The sequence below is a fragment of the Protopterus annectens genome, chromosome 3.part0, assembly GCF_019279795.1.
Source record: "Protopterus annectens isolate FY-2018-M chromosome 3.part0, PAN1.0, whole genome shotgun sequence".
NCBI lineage: Eukaryota > Metazoa > Chordata > Ceratodontiformes > Protopteridae > Protopterus > Protopterus annectens.
In genome coordinates this window covers 1,715,901,758-1,715,925,942 of record NC_056731.1, presented here as the reverse complement: position 1 = coordinate 1,715,925,942, position 24,185 = coordinate 1,715,901,758, and the positions used below count along the sequence as shown (strand labels likewise).

Here is a 24,185-nt window from a genome sequence, read left to right as displayed (position 1 = left end):
ATTCTCCTAATCAACCTTATAGTTTTTTTCAGGTAATGCAGATGCATCCATTGCCCTGTTCATAAAGTATCAGCTTACTCTCTCAAATGCTTTCTCTGCATCAAGACCTACCAACAATAGTGGTATTTTCTGACATTCTGCTTCCTCTGGATCATCAGTATTCTGTTAATGTTGTCAAGTATTTGTCTCCCCTCCACAAAACCTTATTGATCCATATCTGTCTGTTTTAGCATTACTTTTGACATTCTTTCAGCCATTATAGACATGAACACTTTATAATCATGGTTTAGTATTGAAATGGGCCCGTATGAAGCTGGATGTGATGGATCCTTACCCTCTGTAGGGATTACAGCTACCACTGATTTCTTCCAGGACTGTGGTACTTCTCCTGTTAAGATACTATTAAGCAAAACCTTCCAGATCTTTCAGTTTTTTCCTCCTAGCTTCCAAATTTCCACAGGAATACCATCTATTCCTGAGAACTTTCCTGTAGATTGGCTACACATTACAATTTTTATCTCATCTCCTATCCTGTTAGTAATTGAGCCTCTTTTACCTCTAATCTTGACATATTTAATTTTTTTTCCGTAAACATTTCCATTTGTATCTTTTTTTGATTTTCATATTTCTCTACTTTATAGAGACTCTCATAGAATTTCCAAAATATTTCTAATACCTCTACAGGACCTATTGTCACCTTCTTTGTTATAGGCTCCCTAAGTTTGGTGACAGCTGTTTTTACATTCTATTGCCTGAGTTACTGTGCTAAAAGTTTTTGTGCTCTAGTGTTGTTATCAAAAAACAATTGCTTAACAGCAGTCTTTCTAAGCTCGTGCATATTATCAAGGTAATCCCTTATTTTCTGCCCAGCATTCTGCAGTTAATCCTCTTCTTGTTTTGTGACATTCCCCCTATTCTGCAATACTTTTACATTTGTCAGTCCATCTAAATAATTTTTATTACTTTTTAACTATAACTCTTTCATTTTCACACCATTTTAAACGACACCTTAATTTTATCCCACTCCCTAGCTATATTTTTAGAAGAAATTTCTATCCTCTCTTAACAGCTCCTGAATAATATCCACTTCCCATTTCTTAAATTCCTCTCTTTTCAACAGGTAGGTGGGAAAGTGCCAATTTCTCATTTTTAGTTCATGACCCAGTGTTTTTATTTTAGCTGTTATTGGCACATGATCTGAAACAGTTATTGGGTGGGTCTCAAGACCTTAATTAAATGCAAATGTTCCTATGAAATGTAAATTCTGTCTAGCCTAGCCCAGTTTTTTATATCTTGGGGAATAATATGTAAATTCACTCTGAACTCATATTACCTAATTCACATTTTCCATGCCAAATATTTTCATAAATATCTTCAAAAATCTACCCTCCTTTGTCATATTTTCCATTCTGGAACCCCATGATACATCTTCACTACTGCAAATTAAATTCCATTCCCCACATATAAGCAATAGTCCTTGCTGAAAACTGATTATTTCTCCCAACATTTTCTTAAGCTCCATTATAGCAGTTTTAGGTGGAATGTAAATACATGCCAGTATAATACTCCCCCCTGCCAGTAGCCCCTTAACACTAAACACCTGCCATTGTTATTTTTTTTTTTTATCTTCTATCACTATTGGAGCTCCTCTTGCAATTAATATAAGTACTTCTCTTTTCCTTTGTCCCAGGTATATCACTGAATAGCTGTCCTGAAACCCTTTCTTTATCAAATTAACATGTTCAGTTCTTTCTAAGTGTGTCTCCTGTAACATAGGTATTTGCACTCTACATTTTTAATGTAGTCCACTACTCATTCTTGTTTGTATTTATCTGTGAGGCTATTTACATTTAAAGACATTAAAGAAAACATCATTGTATTAAAAAGTTATTATTCCCCACCTTTTATGTATAATACCTAGTTCCAGCTTTTATGTTACATGTGTACACTGTTGGCAGGTTGAATTTTTATACAGTTGTTTCTTGTCATACATTTGAGCCTATGTCACATCTTATAAAACTTTTTGTTTTATTGAAAGCCCACAAACAAACAAAAAAAAAAAAACAAACACCCCCCCAATACCCCCAAAACCTTTTTGTTTTATTGAAAGCCCACAAACAAAAAAAAAAAACAAACACCCCCCCAATACCCCCAAAACCTATTAACTTAATACCAACACACCAAACTGTACACCTTTAAAAACTTAAGTTTTATCCTTGTAATGGGAACAGAAGTCCCAAACTGACACACACTCAGACTTGAGTTAACCTGAAAGAAAGGTCATCCATGCTAAGACACATGGTGTAGCCTGAGCTTCTACTACATACTGAATGGTTTTGTCTTTTCTCTGTAGCTCTCCCAGCTGGGAAAACTCCTGAATGTTTTCAAAGAGCATTAACTACCTTGGGAAGGCCCCTGAATGCTTTCAGAGAATATTAACTGCTTTGGGGAAACCCCTGAATGCCATCAGAGCATTATCTCCTAGCCAGTTTCTCTTTCTTTTCTTTTCCTCAGCCAATCACAGTCTTCACCAGACTGTAGCCAGTTTCTCTTTATCAGATTGTCACTATGGAGACATGAAAACCAGGCAGCAAGTTTCTCTTTATTAGATTGTTTCCATGGAAACATGAAAACCAGCTCCAGAATTGTTACTCACCATGCATATATTTGCTAGAAAAAAGCCTCAATATTCACCATTCTTTTTCCTTTACTTGCTCTCTCTTAAAACCTGTTATTAAATCAATCAAATGTCTTTAGTCTAATCATTTCCCCATGTAAGAATGAGGAAAAAACATATTCATTTTTCTTTCATCATGCTTCTTAACCAGGCTTTTTTTAAAATACATTGCCGGGCCCACATTTCTTAAAACTGAACAAGGAGAGAGAGAAAGAAAAATAAAAATAAAGCAGCAGCACCAGTTTACAGTCCTTATTACACTTAAAAATAGCTGAAAATAACTTTACCTTATAGCATGTAAAGAAACCACATGCCACAAAATCGGTACTATTTAAGAAAAAAGTCTTTACTTACAGTTAACTTTTTCCCTTCTCTTCCCCTCCCCAAAGCATTTTTCCAAGCATTAATGACATGAAGTAGGGCATATGCTTTAGAGTCCATTACAAAACATTTCCAGATTTTCTTGTTCTGTCATATTTTGTAAAGATAATTATTGCATTGTAATCCCATATTATGTTACTGGTTTAATTAAGGTTTGTCTCTGAAATCCTGTCTCGCCTTCATTTCCATCGTACTCTCGATTCTTCTAGTCAACTGTCGTGCTCCCTTCCTTATCTCTAACATTTTCTGTTGAAAAGGTTTCAAAGTTACAGGCCCTTTGTGCTCTTTTTATTACCAGAAGACAAGATGCAGAATCTCCTTCTGTTTCACAGCTTACTTTTTGTTGGACAAACTTTTGTATTTCTTCCCTAGCATGTACTTTATCAAAAAATTTTGTCACTCCACGGAAGAATACCATGAAGACAGCTGGGTACAGCAGTTTGAATCTCACACCTGCATCTTAACATTCCCTGAATAGTGGAATAAATTTGTTCCTTTTGTCTGGTGTACAATGAGTAATCATTCTCCACAAACACTCTGCTATTCCCGCTTTCAGTACTTTGTCCTTTTCCCACAGTTTTGTCAGAATCAACTCCTTCTGCTGGTAGGATTGTATCTTTGCTGTTAAAGGTCTAGGTTGCTTTCTCATATCCAAATTTGGAGCATACACACAATGTGCCCTTTCAGCTATCAACTCCTGCTGTGGAATACCAGTCCAGTCGCTTATTTGTGCTTTCTTAAAATTAATGCAGTCTGCTCCTTCCAGCTTCTCTGCTATAGCTGAAAACCTCAGGCTTTCCCTACATGCTCTGTCCTCTAATTCTATTATTTTTTGAAACACCTCTTCCTGAGCAATCTCATATTCAGCCAGCCTTTTCTTTATTTCATCCTCTGTTTTTGCAGCTTTTTCATCTCATCTGAATATCTTTTTAAAGCTTCTTCCATTTTTTCCAGCCTTTTGTTGTTTTTTGTTGATATACTCCATCAATGTTTTGTTTATTTGAACCAGGTCTGTATGCAGTTGTCTTATATCTTTCTGTAGGTTACCGGAAGTCATGTCTGAAGGTTGCTTTCCCCGGCCAGTGTTTCTTCCTCACTTTTTGTAGGTGATTTTTATTCTAGGTCTTCTGTATTTCTTTATTCCTGGCATCCAGGCAGTACACTTACTAGCCAATTGCTGAAATTTACCCATAAACACAAGTCTACTGGCCTTCTCTTCTGTGTTTTTGTTTTCACACTGGAAGAGCTAGAAATAAGCTTTAACTCGATGTGCAGCCATCTTGGAAGTCCTTGATAGGGAATGATTTTGATAATGCAGTACCTTGTGTGCATGCAGTTAGGCTTGGAGACAGGCATGTTGTTCATGTAGCCTGGGGAAGACCCAAATAGACCTCAATACCTGAAGCTGGGGCTGGTGAAGTTGCTATTTCAGGGTGGGAGCTACGCTGTAGCCTTGAGCCTGACAGGCACGTGGGTCATATAGCCTGGGGGGAGACCCAGATAGACCTCAATACCTGAAGCTGGGGCTGGTGAAGTTGCTATTTCAGGGAGGGAGCTACCCTGTAGCCTTGAGCCTGAAAGTGAGCCACAGGTGCTGGTAGGTACTGATGTTCCCATGGACAGGGTGACTGCAAGGACAGAGGTGAAGTGGTAGTACCCAGTCTGACTGGGAGGCACCACTGTCAGAAGAGATTGGGCTTCTAGTGGAAAGGGGGCTGGGAAGGGTCATAAAGGTAGAATTCAGACAGGCTCAGCTTTCAGATCCTACATTATGAGGTTTGAGGAAGGTAGCTAAGGAGGTACATGATTCTCAAGGAAAAGGGGAGACTGTATACTGGAACAAAGGGTTACTGTATAGAGAGTGAAGTTCTGGTGGAGGGCAAGAGGGGTAAGGTAATACAGCAGTTGGTAGTGCCCAAAGCCTACCATATAGCACATCTAGACATAGCCCATGACATTCCTTTTATAGGTCATATGGGCATAGCATACCAAGAGACTTATTATGCAGAAATTTTATTGTCCTGGGATTGCAAGGGATATAACAGGGTGCTGCAGGACCTGTGAGCAGTGTCAAAAGGTAGGCAAGGCAGGAGACAAGGTCAATACTCCTTTGATGCCTTTGGTTATGATTGAGGAGCCATTTCATATTGTAGCTGCAGATATTGTGGGGCCTCTAAGTACTCCAAGTTCTACAGGGAAGGCGTATATCCTAGTGGTAGTAGATTATGCTGCTAGATACCCTGAGGCAGACAAGGTGGCAAATGCTTTGTTAGAGATTTTCAGCAGGTAGGTTTCCCAAGAGAAATACTGACTGACAGAGGTGCCAATGTCATGGCAGAGTTGTTGGCTTGTGTGTGGAGGTGCTGTGTGGTGAAGCACCTAAAGACCACCCCCCCCAGACTAATGGTCTTGTGAAGAGGTTATACTCTACACTAAAGACCATATTACAGACATTTGCAGACCAGTTTAAGAGAGAGTGGAACAAATATTTTCTCCATCTGTTGTTTGCATATAAACAGCTACCCCAGGAATCCACAGGTTTTTCACCTTTTGATTTGCTTTATGGGCCTAGGGTGAAGGGGCCTTTGGATTTGATTTGTGATGAGTGGGAAGGTGAGTGTGAATCCCACAAGGGGTCTTTTGTGGTGTATGTCCTAAACCTCAGGACAAGGCTTAGGGAGCTCATGGGCTTGGTCCAGGAGAACCTGGCAGGAGCCCAACAGCAGGAAAAAGGTCTAGTATGACTGGAATGCTTGAGAGTATGCTGTGGGACAGCAGGTTAAAGTTCTCATTCCTGTCGGACACAATAAGCTGCAGGCAGCTTGTGAGGAACCCTTTAAAGTGGTAAGGAAGGTCAGTGATGTTAATTACAGGAGCAACCTTCTAGGCAGAAGGCAGGGGCACAATTGTACCATGTTAACATGATGAAGCCTTACCATGATAGGGAGGCCCTGGTGGTGAGTATTTGCAGTGGATGGCAGGAGGAGTCTGAGATGGATCCAGTGATCACAGACCTGAGTGGAAAAACAGGCCAGATAAGGTAGTATGGACCCCAGCCTGTAAGCAGGCATTCCAAAAGCTTAAAGGGGCTACAGGGGAACCCCATGTGTTAGTCCATCCAGATTACACCAATAATGTCATGTGCAGGTAGATGCTTCAAACCATGGGGTGGGGACTATACCCAGCCAGGCTTCCTCAGAAAGAGAAGAGCGCCCAGTTGTATTATCTCAGTTGTAGACTCCAACCCAAGGAGGAATATTGTGCAGCTATAGAAAAAGAATGTCTGGCCATAGTATGGGCACTGCAGAAACTTCAGCCCTATATGTATGGAAGGAAATTCACTGTGGTTACAGACCACTATCCTTTAACATGGCTACATTGAGTCAGCCAGCAAAATGCCAAGTTATTAAGGTGGAGCCTAGGGTTGCAGGCATATGACATGACAGTGCAGCACCATAGTGGGATCAGCAATGCCAATGCAGATGGGCTCTCAAGATAGAGTATAGGTTAATATGTTCCCAGACAGCATACCTCTTAACCTCTTAGCTCAAGAAATCTGGACACAGCCTAAAATAATGGGGGGACAAAGGGCCAAAAATAGGGACAGATTTTAAATATTGCTGTTATAAACTTAGAAAGTTACTAGAATAGTAGGATTTGTTTTAGCATACATTTTATTAAGGATGTATAGCCTGAAACTCAAATGTATGTCATTATGTTATAAGGAACAGACAAAAAATATGAGGCAAAAATCTGGACATTCTACAAAAATCTGGACAGTTGATAGGTATGTCAAGCCAAGCCCATTTCAGTCAAGCATCAGTTTTCCAGGGTCACTTGAAAAAATAGCGCAAGTTTTCAAAGGGGAGAGAGATGTGATGTTATGAGGTGGCGCCACCTGTGCCAGGGAGAGTAGGATAGTGTGTGTGTATATATGCCAGCATAGCTAGCTGGAGTTTTGTAAAGAATTTTATTGTCACACTGTTTCGTACAGATGTTTGATTTAAAAATATATTTGTACCTCAGTCGGCCTGATTAACAAAGTCTTGGGTCCTGCGTCGGTTGCTGTCCCTTCTTCCATGATGTCAGGTCGTCAGGGGTATAAAACATGCACCCGATGCCATTACATCAGTCTTTCTTGCCGTGCGGTGCCTGAAGCAGAAGCAGTTCGCAAGTGCCGGTCGGCCGACTCCTGAAATTTTCATTTTCAAGTTTCAGAGCCAAAGTCTTCAACTAAAGCTAAGTTCCCCGTTGGTGAAACTTTTTCTTGCTCCTTACCGATGTCAGTAAAAGTTAATAATTGCATTACATGTGGAAAGGAAATACCTCACAAAGATTTTCATTTGTACTGTATACCTTGCCTAGGCCCTGACCATGACATACCTTGCTGTAAGTTTTGTGATTTATTTAATCTGCGCACTATCCGTCGTCTGTATATTTTCGCTTCTAAATATTTCAGTTCTCGGTTTAATTATCCAGAAATGTCGTCGGTTAGTCATCCGACTACCGGGATTCCGAAAAAACGCAAAGGTAAAGACAGCGACAGGCCTCCAAGGTCCAAAGCTGCCGACAACGCTTCTACTAAGCCAGTCACCAGTTCGCCGGTACTCAGTGAGGCGCTTTCGCAACCCCTGATACCCACTACTTCTGACTCGCAGGTCTCTACTGAGACCCATTTGGAGTCTGGTATGCCGCAAGATGCTTCAACTGTGGAACCTGTGGATGTCTCTACCTTGGATGGGTCCGGAGCCGCTGTGCAGGCACTGGCTTCTGGAAGTGTATTCAGGCCTACGGACTTGCATATTACACCGACGCCTCCTTCTTCATTTAGGCCAAAATGTCACACCATGCCTAAGAAACCGACGTCCAGGCCATATGCTCAGGCCTCTATTCCTAAAAAACAAATGATAAGAATGGCTGAAGATCTTATAATTGTAATCAAGGGAAGCCAACCTCCCCCTTCTAAGAGAACTAGGACTGAAGTTGTTTATGAATTTTCTGACCAGGATTCTGATTTTTCTGATTCTTCTTATGATCTGCATTTGCCCTTATCTACTTATGAGGATTCTGATGCAGAGGACTCTATTCCCTCTGCTTCCTCTCTAGAGGATTTTTCTTTTGGTGAGACCTCACATACTCTAAGGGAGCATTTCCACTGGGAAAGCCAGGATTTTTCTGATTCAAAAAAGAGGCTTAGGGATTTCTTACTCCTGCCTCAGCATAGGCCTTAAGCTATACCTCCTGTACTAGACATTGTTGATTATGCCTTTTCAGAATCTAGTTTGGCCCCTGATTCTTTGCCTTCTGCTCCCAGAAAACCTGACAGATATTACAGGGTTCCTGATTCAGACAAGTTCCTTTTTAAAAATCCTATTGCGGATCCAGAGACTATTTCACAGGGACCCAAGGGCATTAAGGCTTCTACTGCTAAAAATCCTACCCCCTCTGATAGAGACTCCAGGGCGCTGGATAGATGGGGTAAGAAGGTTTACACCTCTGCAACCTTGGCCATTAGGTCTTTAAACTGCCAGTTTCATATGTTAAAGTATCAACAGCATGTTATTGGATTGCTTAAACAGAAAATGATGTTGATTCCTGACTGTGCTGAAAATGAAGAATTACAGGATTTAATGCATTCTGCTGAACAGGTTGGAAAACATACTTTGCAATGTGGACTTGATTCATTAGAGGCCTCTTGCAGGGCTGCTGTTACTGGGTCTGTGCTCAGAAGGCATGCTTGGCTTAAGGAGCATCTTTGCCTGATCATGTTAAAACTAAATTGTTGAATGCTCCCTTAAATCAGGACCGCCTGTTTGGCAACAAGGTTGAGGAAGTTCTTAAAAAGATGGAAGACAAAGCTAAATCTATGCAAAGTGTTAAAGATTTATTACAAGTTAAGCCACCTAGATTTAGTAGGCACTGGCCCTCTAAAAATTGGTCCTTTCCAGCCCCTTCCAGGTCTTCTCAAGCCAAACCCAGACACAGCAGAAACTCCAGGTTTCAGTCCCAAGAGACACACAAGACTAAGCAGTGGGGGGTTTCCGCACCCAAATCTGGGAGTAGTAAGACTCCCCCCATGGAAAACTGTGTCAATGACGTACTTGTAAAACTTCCAAGCACTTCCCAACTGAATGCTCCTTTAGGTGGAAAGATTCGTCTGCAGGCCAAAAACTGGGAACTCATTACCCAGGACAAATGGGTTTTAATTATAGTGTCCCAAGGATACAGATTTCACTTCCACATATTACCAACACCAAGTGGGTGGCCAGATCTACCCCTAAATCAGTGGGCAGAGGCCCAAAATCAAGTACTCTCTCTCTTAAACATGGGGGCTATTCAGTTGGTACCAGAAGAGGAAAAGGGACAATGTTTCTATTCGAGACTTTTCCTGGTACCCAGAAAAGGCAATACATGGCGTCCTATCCTGGAACATTCTACTCAAAACACCTTTCTGGTGATTCCAAAATTCAAAATGCTGACTCTTCACCAGCTGCTTCCTATGCTAGGAAAAGATGCATGGTTGGGAACACTAAACTTAAAAGAAACATACCTGCACATCCCTATCAGGGAGTCTTGCAGAAGATACCTACACTTCAAAGCAGGCTACATGCACCATCAGTTCTCTGCACTGCCCTTTGGCTTATCTACTGCGCCCAGGGTATTCACAAAGTGCCTAGCTCCAGTCATTGCATTTTGCAGGCAAATAAATATTCAGATATACCCATAACTGGACGATTGTCTAATTCAGGCAGAAAGCCTGGACATTCTTTTGAATCATCTGGCCTCATAGGGTACTGATTTGTCTGGGGTTCACCATAAATGAAATGAAATCACACTTGGTACCCAGTCAACAAATTATATTCCTGGAAGCAAGCTTGAATACAACTTCCCAAATAGCTTTCCTCACGCAAGAAAAACGGATTCATTTGACAACCTACTTCAAACAAGTGGCCACAAAAACCCAGCTATCTGCAAGGCAAATACTGCAAGCTTTGGGGTTTAATGGCCTCCTGCATTCTTCTTATTCCATATGCAAGGCTACGGGTCTACCTGACATGGTCAACAAGCCATTTGATCGACATTTATTTGGTCTAACTATATATATATCAACTCCAGGGTTGCACAACATTGGGGAGGGGGGCAAATCTGCCTGTCGACCAAATGAATTGTCGACCAAATGAATTGTCGACCAAATGAATTGTCGACCAAATGAATTGTCGACCAAATAAATGTCGATCAAATGGCTTGTCGACCATGTCAGGTAGACCCAAGGCTACATATGAGGAAACTACAATGGTATCTCAAAAGCCTATGGTGTCAACATTCACAGGATCTAGAAGCAAGGATTTCTATCATACCTTGCCTACACCTAGAATTCCTTTGGTGGGCAGAGGTCTGCCACCAAAACAGGGGACTACCATTCACATTACCCCCTGCCGCCCATATATTAACAGCAGACGCATCAGACTATGCATGGGGGGGCTCAGCAGACGCATCAGACTATGCATGGGGGGCTCACCTGGCAGGGAAGTGCTGTCAGGACAAATGGAACCCAAGTCAAATGCACCTGCACATAAATGAAAAGGAAATGTTAGCAGTACAGAATGCTCTGACAGCCTTGAAGGACCACATTCTTCCAGGACAACTAATGGTAAAGATGCACAACACCACTGTCATGTGGTAAATAAACAAGCAGTGGGGTACACATTCTTACCCCCTCTGCAGACTAGCCATGACGTTGTGGAACACAGCCTTGAGCTACCAAGTGAATCTACAAGCTCAATTACTGCCAGGAAAACTAAATACACTGGCAGACGGACTAAGCAGAAACTTCATTGACCCACACGAGTGGAAACTGGAACCAAGGATTTTCAACATGTTGACAAGGAAATGGGGGAGCCCAGATATAGACTTGTTTGCTTCCCCCCAGAACTATCAGCTGGACAAATTTTGCACAAGGATTTGCCACAAGCTAGCTTGGAAAGTGGATGCTCTATCCTACAGCTGAAAATAAATATCAGTTTATGCCTTTCCTCCTCTGCCTTTGTTCTCCAAGGTACTACTAAAGATCAAACAGGACAAGCCAAGGACGATTTTAATTGCACTAGACTGGCCTCACCAACATTGGTACCCACTCTTGCGCAGTGTGTCACGCTTGGCTCCATGGCCCCTGCCTCAGACTCCTTCCCTGTTTTCTCAGCAGGAGAACCAGATTCTGCACCCTCAGCTGCAAATCTTGAACCTAGCAACCTGGCTAATTACCTAATCTCCCCTTTACCATCCCTCAGTAAATCAGTGAAGGATATCAATTTAGAGGCAAGGAGGCCTTGTACTAGAAAATCTTATGCTGCAAAATGGAAAAGATTTTGTGCCTGGAACCAATCTCAAGGAAGGAATGCAGCAGTGCCCACTTTACCTCAGATTCTACAATACTTGACTGAGATTCTTCATAAGGGCTTGTCCTTTTCCTCCATCAAAATTCATGCCTCAGCCATTTTGGCTCATTATAGCACAGAGCCTCCCCTCTTTTCTCACCCACTGCTCAAGCAGTTCCTCAGAGGGGCCAAAAATTTAAGGCCACCCTGGAGAACTCTAACTCCAGCCTGGGATCTTAACTTTGTCTTGGAGAAACTCACTCTTCCTCCTTTCGAGCCACCAGCTGCTACTGCAGATCTAAAATTTATTTCCTGGAAAACAGCTTTCCTTTTAGCAATCACTTCTGCAAGAAGGGTATCTGAATTACAGGCCCTTATGGCAGTGGAACCTTTCATCATCTTTCATGCTGACAGGGTGTCCCTCAGAACCAATCCCTCCTTCATGCCCAAGGTGGTGTCCAGTGTGGCTCTTAATCAGTACATTCATTTGCCTACCTTCTTTCCTAACCCACAGAACAAAGGGGAACGGATACTGCACTCTTTAGATGTGCACAGACAGCTTTGATTGGACAGGACTAAACCTCAAAGGAAATCTGAACTTTTGAACCTGACAGGAAAGATTTCTGACAGGATGTATATCTCACACATCCACACAGACAAAGGCAGACATCATCTGGCCTTTGCTGTGGTAAGACACTCGGCACACATCAGCTTGCCTTCCTTTAGTAAGTAGTCAGGGAACAGTAATTCTTTAGTCAGTGAGGGACATTTATTGAGAATTGTTTAGTATTGTTTTCTGCATCTGTGAGAAACTATCAAACTGTATTATTTTTATAACTCTGTGGTTGAAACTTTGTTGTTTTTTGTATTCAATATTCTCCTGTTTTCTGTTTTATTATTTATCATTAAATATTTTAATACTTTTCATTATGGCTAGTCCTTTAGAGAATACTTTTAGCATCTTGAGAGTACTTATGCTTGTTTTAGTGACACTGTGGCTGCTCCTGAAAGCCTTGCTGTTTTGGTCACACCCTAGCACTTGTATTAGTATTAATTTTACACAGTATAATTTAGTACCCTTTGTAAGAGCCTTAGGGTAGCTGACTGATGGCACCATGATTACCTCAGAGTCTGGGCAGGAAGGGCCACAGCTAGTAAATCTGTGCAAGCTTTCCCAGGTGTGTATGTGTGTGTGAAACTCAAATATCCAAATGTGTGTATGTGTCAGCTAATGGGAACAGGGACACAGCGCTCTGAAGTAGTCATGTGGAGTTTTGTGTGAGCCTCGAGAGAGAGCGAGCCAGCCCCAGGTCCGGAGTGTGCTCTTAAGGGAGATTTTGCTTGGTGCAGGGAGCTGCATCTGAAAATACTGTGTGAATTAATCTTTGCTCTTGGTGACCTTACCTCACAGGAGTAAGTGGTGAGGATTGAGTCTCCTTGATTGCTGACCTGGAGTAGGGACCCATCACACAGTCTACCTGCTCACTCAAGTAAAATAAAATAAATGCATGGTGAGGTAAAGCTTTCTATTTTCCAGCGAAACTTTCCCGCCACTGCTGATTCAGTCTATAGGATTTGATTCTTTACTGGGTGGAATTAAGTTTCTGTCAAAAGATAGAGAGAGGAGTTGAGACTGTCACCACCACTTTGCAGCTGACAGCAGAAAAAGGGGCAGCCAAATAATTTTAATAGAAAAAAAATGGAATAAAGGTAAGTCCTTGGCATTTTCTTCTAATGCTAGGAGCAGGAATGATTATAGCAAGAAGAAAAGTCCTTGCCATTCTCTCCTGATGCATATTGTTTTGAAGTAAGACACAAAGTCACAGTCTGCGCTTCACATAACTTGTCTCCAGTTACAAGAAAACTGCTGTGTTACGTCTCAACATGTGCATGCATGTTATGATTGTACTGGAGCTCTGACATGAAGGCAATTTTTTTGGCAAGTGCTTAAAGTAAATATGGATTCTTTGTACTATAGCAGGCTATAAGCTTCAGCTTTGTTGTGTAAACTGAGGGGAACCTAGCACTTTAGTAAACACAATGTCATCTTCTGTATTTCTTGAGGTAGCTGGGCATTTGTGTAGTTGAACATAGCAGAGACTTAATTCTGCATTAAAAAGAAAGCAGTTCACAGCTGTCATAACACAACGCAGCTGATTCACTCTGCTGGTCGTCATTATTAAAGTAAACTGTTTCATTTGGTAGTTGTCAACTTTACATTACCTGCTGCTGTTTACTTTTAAAATTTTCATTCTAGGTAATGACTATGGCTATTTTACTGTTATAATGCTGAAGAAATCTCGAGTAAAACTTTTGAAGCAGGAGATAACCCATTTCCCAACTACATCTATGATGAGAAACCTCCTTTCTGTTCATGTAAGTTGGCAATACATTTTCTTTAAAGCTTCTGTTTCTATAGAATTTCATCATGCTTAAAGTTCATTAACCTTTTCATTGTAACATTCATTGACACCATTCATGAAACAAGCATACATTTTTTTTTTGTTTTCTTTTAAAAAGATTTTGACAGAAACTAGTCTATTCCTCCATCCATCCATTTTGGATATTCTGATGAGGTTCGTGCATTGCCTTTTCTTTCACTCCTATATTTTTTCTGCTTTTTGCTGCACCAATCTTGTTTTTGCTGTGTCTAAGTTGAATTTCCATGCATAATTTATTATACTCTCCATTACTTTTTTCAGTTCTTTACTCTTAGGACTAGCCAGTGTAGCTGATTTCTGCATTTCTTGCACTAAATATTTTATCTGCCTTAGAATTTCTAGTGATTTTTCTAGTACCTTTTACAACTTTCCTTTTTACAGAAATATGTTTAGTGCATACAGATACCAAGCACAGGCTTCCACAGACATGATAGTGCGCAAAGTTATATTCAGATGAGATGTTAAACTGAGAACCACTTCTGCTTGAATTGGTGGTAGCTCAGGTGGATGTAAAGATCCCACACCTATTGAAAAGAGTAGGGGTCCTTTATCAAAATTCACAATATACAAGATATATATTCTATATGCAAATGTTTATAGCTTATTTACAGTTATTTACAACTAACTTACATATTTTCAATTTTTTAACTTTTGACTCCCCCACTCCGTTTTCCACAACCAAAATCTTATTTTCTTCAAAATTTCTGAAAGTATCCATTTCCCATTAAATTTTATCTCATTGATTCTTTCAGTCCAGACAATCCATATTATACAAAATATTTTTTAATCTAATCTTTCTACATCCTTTTGTTTCATATTTCCATAGTATCCATATTCTGTCATGTCCATATTTATACTTTTTTACATTTTTCAATCCTTTTATACATTATTTTGTACATATTTCTTCCCATAATTGATTTACTATTTTACATTTAAAAAAAAAGTGTGCTCACTAGTCTCTGTTTCCTCACAATATGTACAAACTCTTTCTTTTATTCTTTTATTTTTCACATCTTTTCATTCTTGCTTTTATACCTTTTATTTTTCTTTCTCCCAAATGCTTCCAGGGATAAATATAATAACTTTTTCCATTATATTTTCTTAGAATTATTTTCTGTTTTTTATATTACTTAAATCAATCTTCATTAACAATATTTTTCTTGATATATTTTCATTCTGTACAAGCATTTCCTTTGCTTCTTTTTAAACATTTAATCTTTCCCCAAATTGCTTTATATTTTTCTTCTATTATTTCTATTAACATTTTTTCTTTTTCCTTTATTCCTTTAAACACTTTATATAAATTCAATGAAGCTATATGCACAATTGAATTTATTAAACCTCCTCCCCTTTTTGTAACATAAGGGTTCAATCTTGATTCCAATATAAATGTAAATAACACAGACAATAATTCTTTTTCACATTCCATTGGTATCATAAATACTCTTGCTAGATGTGCTATCTTATTTAATATTATTGAATTGAGTAAATATGATTGTGTCTTATACACAAGTTTAAATGTTCTCCAGAACATACAAATATTTCTTATTTTTTGTATCATATCCTTCCATTGTGTCAATATCTGTTGCTCGTTACCAAGTCTTATTCCCAAAAATCTTTTTTTTTACTAAACTGAATACCCTCTATTTTTCCTGAAAATCCCAGTCCTTGACTCTTTTCCTCATTAATACTCAAACCTAATGCTCCTAATTCTTTATCGAGTGCTTTAATAACTGTTTTCATCCACTCTCCATTTTTCACCACTACTACTAGAGCATCTGCAAAAGAAAACATTACTAGAGTCTAAATTCCCTCTAGTGTGCAATATTTGCTTCCTTCAATGCTAAATTTATCTTCTTAATGACTGCATTCATAATTAATGCAAATAAAATACTACTTACTGGACGTCCTTTTATTTCTGTTTTCTCAGTTAACCATCCATTGACCACTAGTTTTACTTTATTTGTTTTATACGCTGATAACAAAATGTTAATTATTTTATTACTTATATTCTTTTAAAATTTCCCATAGTACTTCATGCTGTATCTTATCAAATACTTTACTTGCATCCACTATTAATGTTTATGATTCTTTTTTTCTGTTTATTTTTATTTTTATTTATTTATTTTATTTTACATTTGTTAACCGGGGGAAGTCTGACTGGACACAGGTCCATTTTCAGCGGAGGCCTGGGGAGAAAAGCTCCACATAACACTAAGAATGAATACATCCAAGAATACATATAGGCATACATAAGCAAGCATTAACATGTTGTAGGTAGTTGCTCCACATAACACTGAGTGAATACATCCAAGAATACAAATAGGCATACATAAGCAAGCATTAACAATTTCTAGGTAGTTGCAATAGTGAGTGATGCATGAAGAAAAGCTTGAGTTACTTTTTTTTTTTTTTTACTAGAAGGTTGCTCTTTCTGTTCAGAGCTTTACATTAGTTACACAGGTCTATTGGCACTGAAAAGGACTTATCATTGGAATAGCTGGATCATGATAGATTCTTAGCAACAGTGCAGAGTATGGATTAACCTGGGGAGTAGCATGTGTAAAGCCAGTTATTTAAGTAATGGGATTTGAGGAGTTTTTTAAATTGGAGATGGGAGGTGACAGAAGTTAACTGGATTGGGAGTGTGTTCCAGATGTTGGCAATGGAGCAGGCAAAGAGAGATTTCCCAGCTTAATTTTTATGTTTGATGACACTGATTAGGTTTTGATTATTGGATCTTAAGGCTCTAGTGGTGGTATAGTGATTAATTAAGTACTGAAGGGCTGTTTTTTTTCTGGAAGGTAGTAGAGCTTGTGAGCTATTAAGAGTTGGTTTAGTAGGAGTAGCTGAGGTAGCTCAAGCCAGTTTAGTTGCTTGAGGGCAAGGCAGTGATGGGATCTATGAGTGACATCTGTGGCAAACTTGGCAATCTTGTTGTAACAAGATTCCATTTTGTTTAGTTCGCTATGGCGAAAGTTGGTAAAGATAGGGGAGACATAAAGGAGAATCGATGGGGGGTGAGTCCGTGCAATAGTGGCTTTGGTATGTATGGTGACGAACTGTTTGTTCCTATAAAGGAGACCCAAGTTTTTTGGTTAACTTTCTTTATAGTTTGGGCTATGTTTATGTCAAATTTCAAATTGTCAATTTCAACAACTAGCAGTTTAGTGTGTGTGGTTGGGTTGATCTTTATGTTGTCTTTAGATGTAATGGTAAAGTCGTTGTTTAGAGGGTGAGATTTTCCAGGACTGAAGAGAATGAGTTTTGTCTTTTTGGGATTAAGAATAAGTTTGATGTTAGTGAACCATGATTCTGCAAGGGTAAAGTTGTTTTGAGTTATGGTTTCAAGCTCATTTAGGGTGCGGGGCCGCACTTATAATATTGGTGTCATCTGCATATTGCACCACTGAGGCTGAGGCAGTCTGATTAGTAAAAGTGAGAACAGCAAGGGACCGAGGATAGACCCTTGAGGGATGCCTATAGTTACTGGTAGTAGTGGGGACAGTTGGCCTTGCCATAGGACAGCTTGTTGATGGTCTGATAAATACTTACTGAACCATGATTTGGTGGAGGAGCTTATGTTAAGGGTAGATAGAGTCTCCAGGAGTATAGTATGGTTAACCATATCAAAGGCTTTGGATAAGTCTAAGAATATGGAGGATTCAAATAGTCCTTTATTTCTATGATGATGGTGTTAGTGAAAGAGTAGTGCTGTGGTGGTGGTGCTATTTCCAATATTTTTGATAGAGGAGATAGAATAGCTACGGGACAACAGTTGGTTAGCTCAAGGGACTTACCTCCTTTGTCCAGTGGAATAATATATGATATTTTCCATGAGTGAGGTACTTTGCATTCTGATATTGACCTATTTATTAGGATGGACACTGGGTAGGCTATTGCTTCAGAAGTCATCTGAAGGAAGTCTGCTGGCAGATTATCAGCTGCCAGTGTGATTGGTTTAAGTTTTTTGAGGAGTTTAGCAATTGTTTTTGTAGAGACTGGGTGCAGGGAAAAGCTGGAGGGGTAGTTTTGTGTTGGGATGGGTTGGGATGTCTATTGAACTTGGGGGTACCAGTAGTATTTTGGGTGTTGGTTAGGGATTGGACTGTTTCTGTAAAAAATTTAGTAAATTGGGTGGAGTGTTTTCATGGTTGTTTGGTAATGTAGAGAATGGAGTGATAGATCTTCCTGGGTGCAGTAAAGTATTTATTGTGGCCCAAAATGTATGTGGGTTATGAGCATATTTTTCTTGTATGGATTTGTAGTAATTAGATTTGTCAAGTTTGATTTGTTTTTTGGCTTTGTTCCAGAGTTCTTAATAATGTTGTCTCAAGGTGGCGGTTTTGTTTTTGTGAAACTGTAGCCAGGCTTTGTCCCTTTTTTCATTAATGTTTTGGTATCTATATATGTTCATCATGTTTCACTGTTGCAGTCATTACTGTTGGGTTATCCTGCTGGCAGGCTACCCTCAGTTGGCCAGAATAGGTCTGGCGTCGGTTGCTGTCGCCTCTTCCCTGACGTCAGTGCGCCAGGGGTATAAAAGATGCAGCCGACGCCGTTTTCTTCAGTCTTTCTTGCCATGCGGTGCCCGAAGCAAAAGTAGTTCGCAAGTGCCGGTCGGCCGACTCCTGAGATTTTCGAAACCGAATTTCAGAACCAAAGTCTTCATTAAAGCTAAGTACCCCATTGGGGAAACTTTTTTCTTGCTCCAGACCGATGTCAGAAAAAGTTAACAATTGTATTTCTTGTGGGAAGCAAATACCTCATAAGGATTTTCACTCTTACTGTATTCCTTGCCTAGGCCCTGATCACAACGTTGCTAGCTGTCGGTTTTGTGCTAGATTTAACCAACGCACTGTCAAGCGTCGGTTCGATTTTGCATTTCATTACTTTGGCCGAAGATTTAATTGTATAATGCCGTCGGACCAGCCGACAACTGGAGTTCACAAAAAACGCAAGGACAAAGAAAAGGATAGGCATCCAAGGTCCAAAACTGACGAAGAAGCCTTTGCTAGGCCAGTTGCCAGTTCACCGGTTCTCAGTGAGGCGCTATTGCAGCCCTGGTGCCTGCTACCTCAGAACCACAGGCCGCTTCCGACTCCCATGTGGAGCCGACTGGGCCTCTGGAAACTCAAGGTATTGGACACTCTGAAATCATTCCTTCAGATGGGTCTGGAGCCGCTGAGCAGGCATCGGCTTCTGAGAGTGTCTTCAGACCTACACAACTATATATTAAGCCATCTTCAGTTTCAAAGACAAAGACTAATGCAGCTCTAAAGACAAAGAAACAAGTACAGCATTCTCCTTCTCAGACTTCCATGCCTAAAAAAACAGATGCTCAAAATGGCCGAAGACCTAATTAGTTTGATCAGGGGCTCCCATCCCCCTCCTGATAACAGGCCTAGGCAAGAGACAAGAGTATGATTCTTCTGATCAGGTTTCCCATCCCCCTCCTGATAAGAGGCCTAGGCAAGAGACAAGAGTATGATTCTTCTGATCAGGTTTCCATTTCCTCTGATTCCTCTTCTGAACAGGATTACTCCATGCTTCCCTATGAGGATTCTGATGCTGAAGAACCCATCCCTTCAGCCTCTCCTCTTAAGGATTATTCTTTTGGGGAAACCCTGCATACCATGAGGGAGCATTTCCACTGGGAGAGCCAAGATTATTCTGAATCTAAGAAAAGGCTCAGAGACTTCCTACTACTTCCTCAGCACAGACCCCTTGCTATTCCACCTGTTCTGGACATTGTAGATGATGTATTTTCAGAGTCCAGCCTGTCCCCTGACTCTTTACCCCCTGCACCAGCTAAGCCAGACAGATACTACAGGGTCCCGGATTCTCATAAGTTCGTATATAAAAACCCCACAGCTGACCTAGAAACTATATCTCAGGGTCCCAAAGGGGTTAAAGCTTCCACTGCAAAAAACCCTGTCCCCTCTGATAGGGATTCTAGGGCTCTAGACAGATGGGGGAAAAAAGTCTACACTTCTGCTACCCTGGCTGTAAGGGCTTTAAATTGTCAGTTGCATATGCTTAAATATCAGCAATATTTAATGTCACTGCTTAAACAGAAAATGTTGACAAATACTGAATGTTCAGAGAACAAGGAATTGCAGGATTTATTGCATGCAGCTGAACAAGTGGGAAAGCATACTTTGCAATGTGGTTATGATTCACTGGAGGTCTCTTGCAGGGCCGCTGTTACAGAATCTGTTATTAGGAGGCATGCTTGGTTAAAGGAACAGACTCTGCCTGATCATGTTAAAGCAAAATTATTAGATGCACAATTACAGCATGATACTTTGTTTGGTTCTAAAGCAGAAGAGGTGTTGAAAAAAATGGAGGATAAAGCAAAATCCATGCAGACAGTCAAGGATTTCTTACAGGTACAGCCACCCAGGTTCAGCAGGAACTGGCCCTCTAAAAATTGGTCCTTTCCAGTGGCAGACAGACCACAAAGAGGCAGATACAGGCGTCCTAGAGGCAGATTTCAGCCCCAAGGCTCATACAGGCCTAAACAATGAGGTGCTCCTACCTCCAAAAGCGGAGAAGACAAATCACAACCTTACAGGAAACAGTCCCAATGACTTTCCTCTACCAGATCCAAGCACTTTTCATTTGGCAGCCCCCTTAGGGGGAAAACTAGCACTTTTTTCATCAAGTTGGCAAATGATTACCCAAGACAAATGGGTCCTGAACATAGTGTCTCGAGGCTACAGGTTTCATTTTCACACCCTACGAAGGTCAAAAGGTATGCCAAACCTGCCACACAATCAAAGGGCAGAGGCACAAAAACAAATTACTTCCCTCATGGACATGAGGGCCATTCAGCAAGTACCACAACAAGAGCAGGGTCAAGGATTTTACTCCAGACTCTTTCTAGTACCCAGAAAGGACAAAACCTGGAGACCAATACTGGACCTATCTATACCAAATACGTTTCTGGACGTTCCAAAATTCAAGATGTTGACTCTACAGCAGCTACTGCCCATGCTGGGCAAGAAGGCTTGGCTCGTAACTTTGGACCTAAAAGGGGCATATTTGCATATCCCAATCAGACTATCTTGCAGAAGATACCTCAGATTCATAGCTGGCTCAATGCATTACCAATTCTCTGCACTGCCCTTTGGCTTATCTACTGCGCCCAGGGTCTTCACAAAACGCCTGGCACCAGTAACTGTGTTTTGCAGACAAAAAGGAATTCAAATATATCCATACTTGGAAGACTGCCTAATTCAAGCAGAGAACAAAGACATTCTTCTGAAGCATCTGGCGTTTGCAAAAAGATTACTAATTGGCATAGGGTACACAGTAAACGAAAAGAAATCAAAACTAGTGCCCTCTCAAGAGATAATATTCCTGGGTGCAAGCTTAAATACAACTGCCCAGATGGCTTATCTCACGCCAGAGAAACAAAAGCAACTGACTACTTACTTCAAGAAATTGGCAACAAAAACCCACTTTTCTGCATGGAAAATCCTGCAGGCCTTGGGTTTCATGGCATCTTGCATTCTACTAATTCCATATGCCAGACTGCATATGAGGAAACTACAATGGTATATAAAAAGTGTTTGGACTCAGCATTGCCACAGCCTGGAGACAGCACCCCAGCACTACCAGGTTATACCTCATACCATGCTTTTCGGCCCCAAAACTTGGACCGAACCACAAAAGGAGGGGGAGTATCAGTATTCGTCAAAGATACCCACACCTCCAGGTTGGTGGCACAGCACAAAGCATCAGAGACTATCCATGTGAAACTAACAGTGGGTAAAACTGCCTTCCAGTTTATAGCCTGCTACAGACCACCCTCCCAAACCCAGGAACCCCACCCGGCCTTCCTGAGAACACTGGAAAATATGAAGGTCTCTCCAAACACCATTATATTGGGCGACTTCAACTACCCAAACATAGACTGGGAGCATTACTCTAGCTCCAACACCCTAGCCCAAAGGTTCCTAGAATTTATAAACTCAAATGCTATGGAACAACTTGTTACCACTCCCACAAGAGGGGAAAACATACTGGACCTGATCATCACCAACATGGGGGCTCTATGCTCCAGACCAGAAGTGTATCCCTCACTGGTAAGATCAGACCATAAACTAATCTCACTGGATATTTACATCCCGACCCCACCCCCTGCCCAGAAAACCACAGTAAAAACTTCTCTAAAGCAAATTTCACACTCCTCAAAACCGAGGTGGAATCCTTCAAAGCCCCGGCCTGTGGAAAATACGCCCAGACCGCAGAATCCTTTATAAACGCATTCTATGAACACCTTCAGGAATGCATGGATCATGCAATCCCAAATAAAACCAAGACCCAATCCTCCAAAGGCAGGCGTCCTGTCTGGTGGACCCCAGCCATAAACAAACTATACAATAGAAGGAGGAAGCTACTACATGATAGAGCAAAATCCCAAAAAGGGAAGGCATCTCTGATCAGTAATAGCAAAAAACTACGGGCACTCATAAAATCATCTAAGGCCAGCTTAGAGAGAAAAATTGCACAGGACACTAAGGATAACCACAAGGCTTTCTTTAGTTATGTTAGGAACCTGGGTGGGAATTCCCAGATATGCTCAGAATTAGTCCAAAATGACAAAAAATACACCAAACCCCCAGACATTGCCAACATCCTAGCTGACAGGTTCAGCGCAACCCCCCCCCCACCAAAAGGGCAAATATCTATCCAAGCAGAGTGCTGTCCCCCTGACATCTCAGATGTTCAGGTAAGAGCTGCCCTCTCCAAAGCAAAAAACACAGCATCAGTGGGACCAGACGGTGTCCCAGGCTGCATCCTACATGAACTCCAAGAAGAGCTAAACCCAAACATAAAACTACTGTTCAATCTCAGCCTTACTACAGGATATGTACCCAAAGAGTGGCGTACAGCAACAGTGGTCCCTCTCCACAAAGGTGGTGCCTCAACGGATCCTGGAAACTATTGCCCCATAAGCCTGACTAGCTTGGTCTGCAAAGCTATGGAAAGGATCATCATGGACCTCATAAATAAAGATATTGGGGACTTAACAGACACTGGATTGTACCCAGTTCGGCTTTGTTAAGGGCAGATCCTGCCTCTTAAACCTGGTTGATTTCTTTGAAACAGTCAACAAGGCCATTGACAAGGGGAAGGTGGTCCACACAGCCTACCTGGACCTCGCAAAAGCCTTCGATACAATACCCCACTCGGGCATTATAGATAAGCTCACCAGCTTAAATATAAACCCCTATGTCACTAGATGGGTTGCAAACTGGCTCAAGGACAGAACCCACATGGTTAGAATTGCTGGAGCCATGTCAGACTCCAAACCAGTTACAAGTGGCATCCCACAAGGCTCAGTCCTGGGACCTCTCTTGTTCGGTATATATTTCTCGGAGGTACAGGCCAACACGGAAGGACTGTGGCTGACCAAGTTCGCAGATGACTGCAAACTGGGCACCATAATCGACTCTCCAGCCAAAACAAGCATCCTACAAAAGGGCCTCATAGAAACAGACAACTGGTGCCAGAGCCATGGCCTCAAGCTAAATGCCAAAAAGTGTATAGTCATCCCCTTTGGCAAAAACAAAGTGCCCACAAATTACCACATAGGTGGTAATCCATTAAGTACAGATTAAGTAATTAGGGACCTGGGGACCCAAGTTGATAGCAATCTCTCATTTGAAAACCACATGGCCAAAGTGGTTAGAAAAACATTTTATATAGCCCACCTAATCATGAAGGGATTCACATCTAGATCAGGGGAGGTCATCGTGCCTCTTTACTCATCCCTTATCAGGCCCATAATTGAGTACAATGCCCCTTTTGGGATGTACCTTACCAGACACCTGCAGCAACTGGAAAGACCCCAATAGTACCTCACCAAGAGGATCAAAGGGCTCAAACAGATGCCATATGCTGCCCGGTTAAAGAAACTCCAGCTCTACTCAGTGGCAATATTGCCTGCTCAGAGGCGATCTGTGCCTGACATATAAAGCCATGTCCAACCCGGAATTAATGGACATGCTGCACCTCAGAAAATCCAAATTACATCGAGCTACGCGCTCGAGAGACTTGAACCTCAGCACTCAAATAAATAGGACATGCTGGAGGGACAGATTCATAACCCAGAGGCTCCCTTCACTCTGGAATAAAATCCCAGTCCAGGTTAGGCAGAGTCCCTCATTGACTCTCTTCAAGAGGAATCTTGATGAGTGGATGGGAGATCGTAGGTTTACCCCGGGTATCATTTCTGTGTCACTGTTAGACAGAGATACAGTATACTAATCTCGAAAAAGGGCATAGCAAAATTCATTT

The 24,185-nt window shown here is 41.1% G+C and overlaps 1 protein-coding gene across 2 annotated transcripts in view; it reads left to right on the top strand.

Moving 5' to 3' along the window:
• TDP2 (tyrosyl-DNA phosphodiesterase 2) overlaps positions 1-24,185 on the top strand; it is a 594,646-nt gene that overhangs the window by 489,301 nt on the left and 81,160 nt on the right. For both annotated transcript variants that reach the window (XM_044065748.1, XM_044065749.1), the window contains one exon: positions 13,691-13,809. In XM_044065748.1, the coding sequence (XP_043921683.1) occupies positions 13,691-13,809 (119 nt within the window). The remainder of the gene's footprint in view (positions 1-13,690; positions 13,810-24,185) is intronic.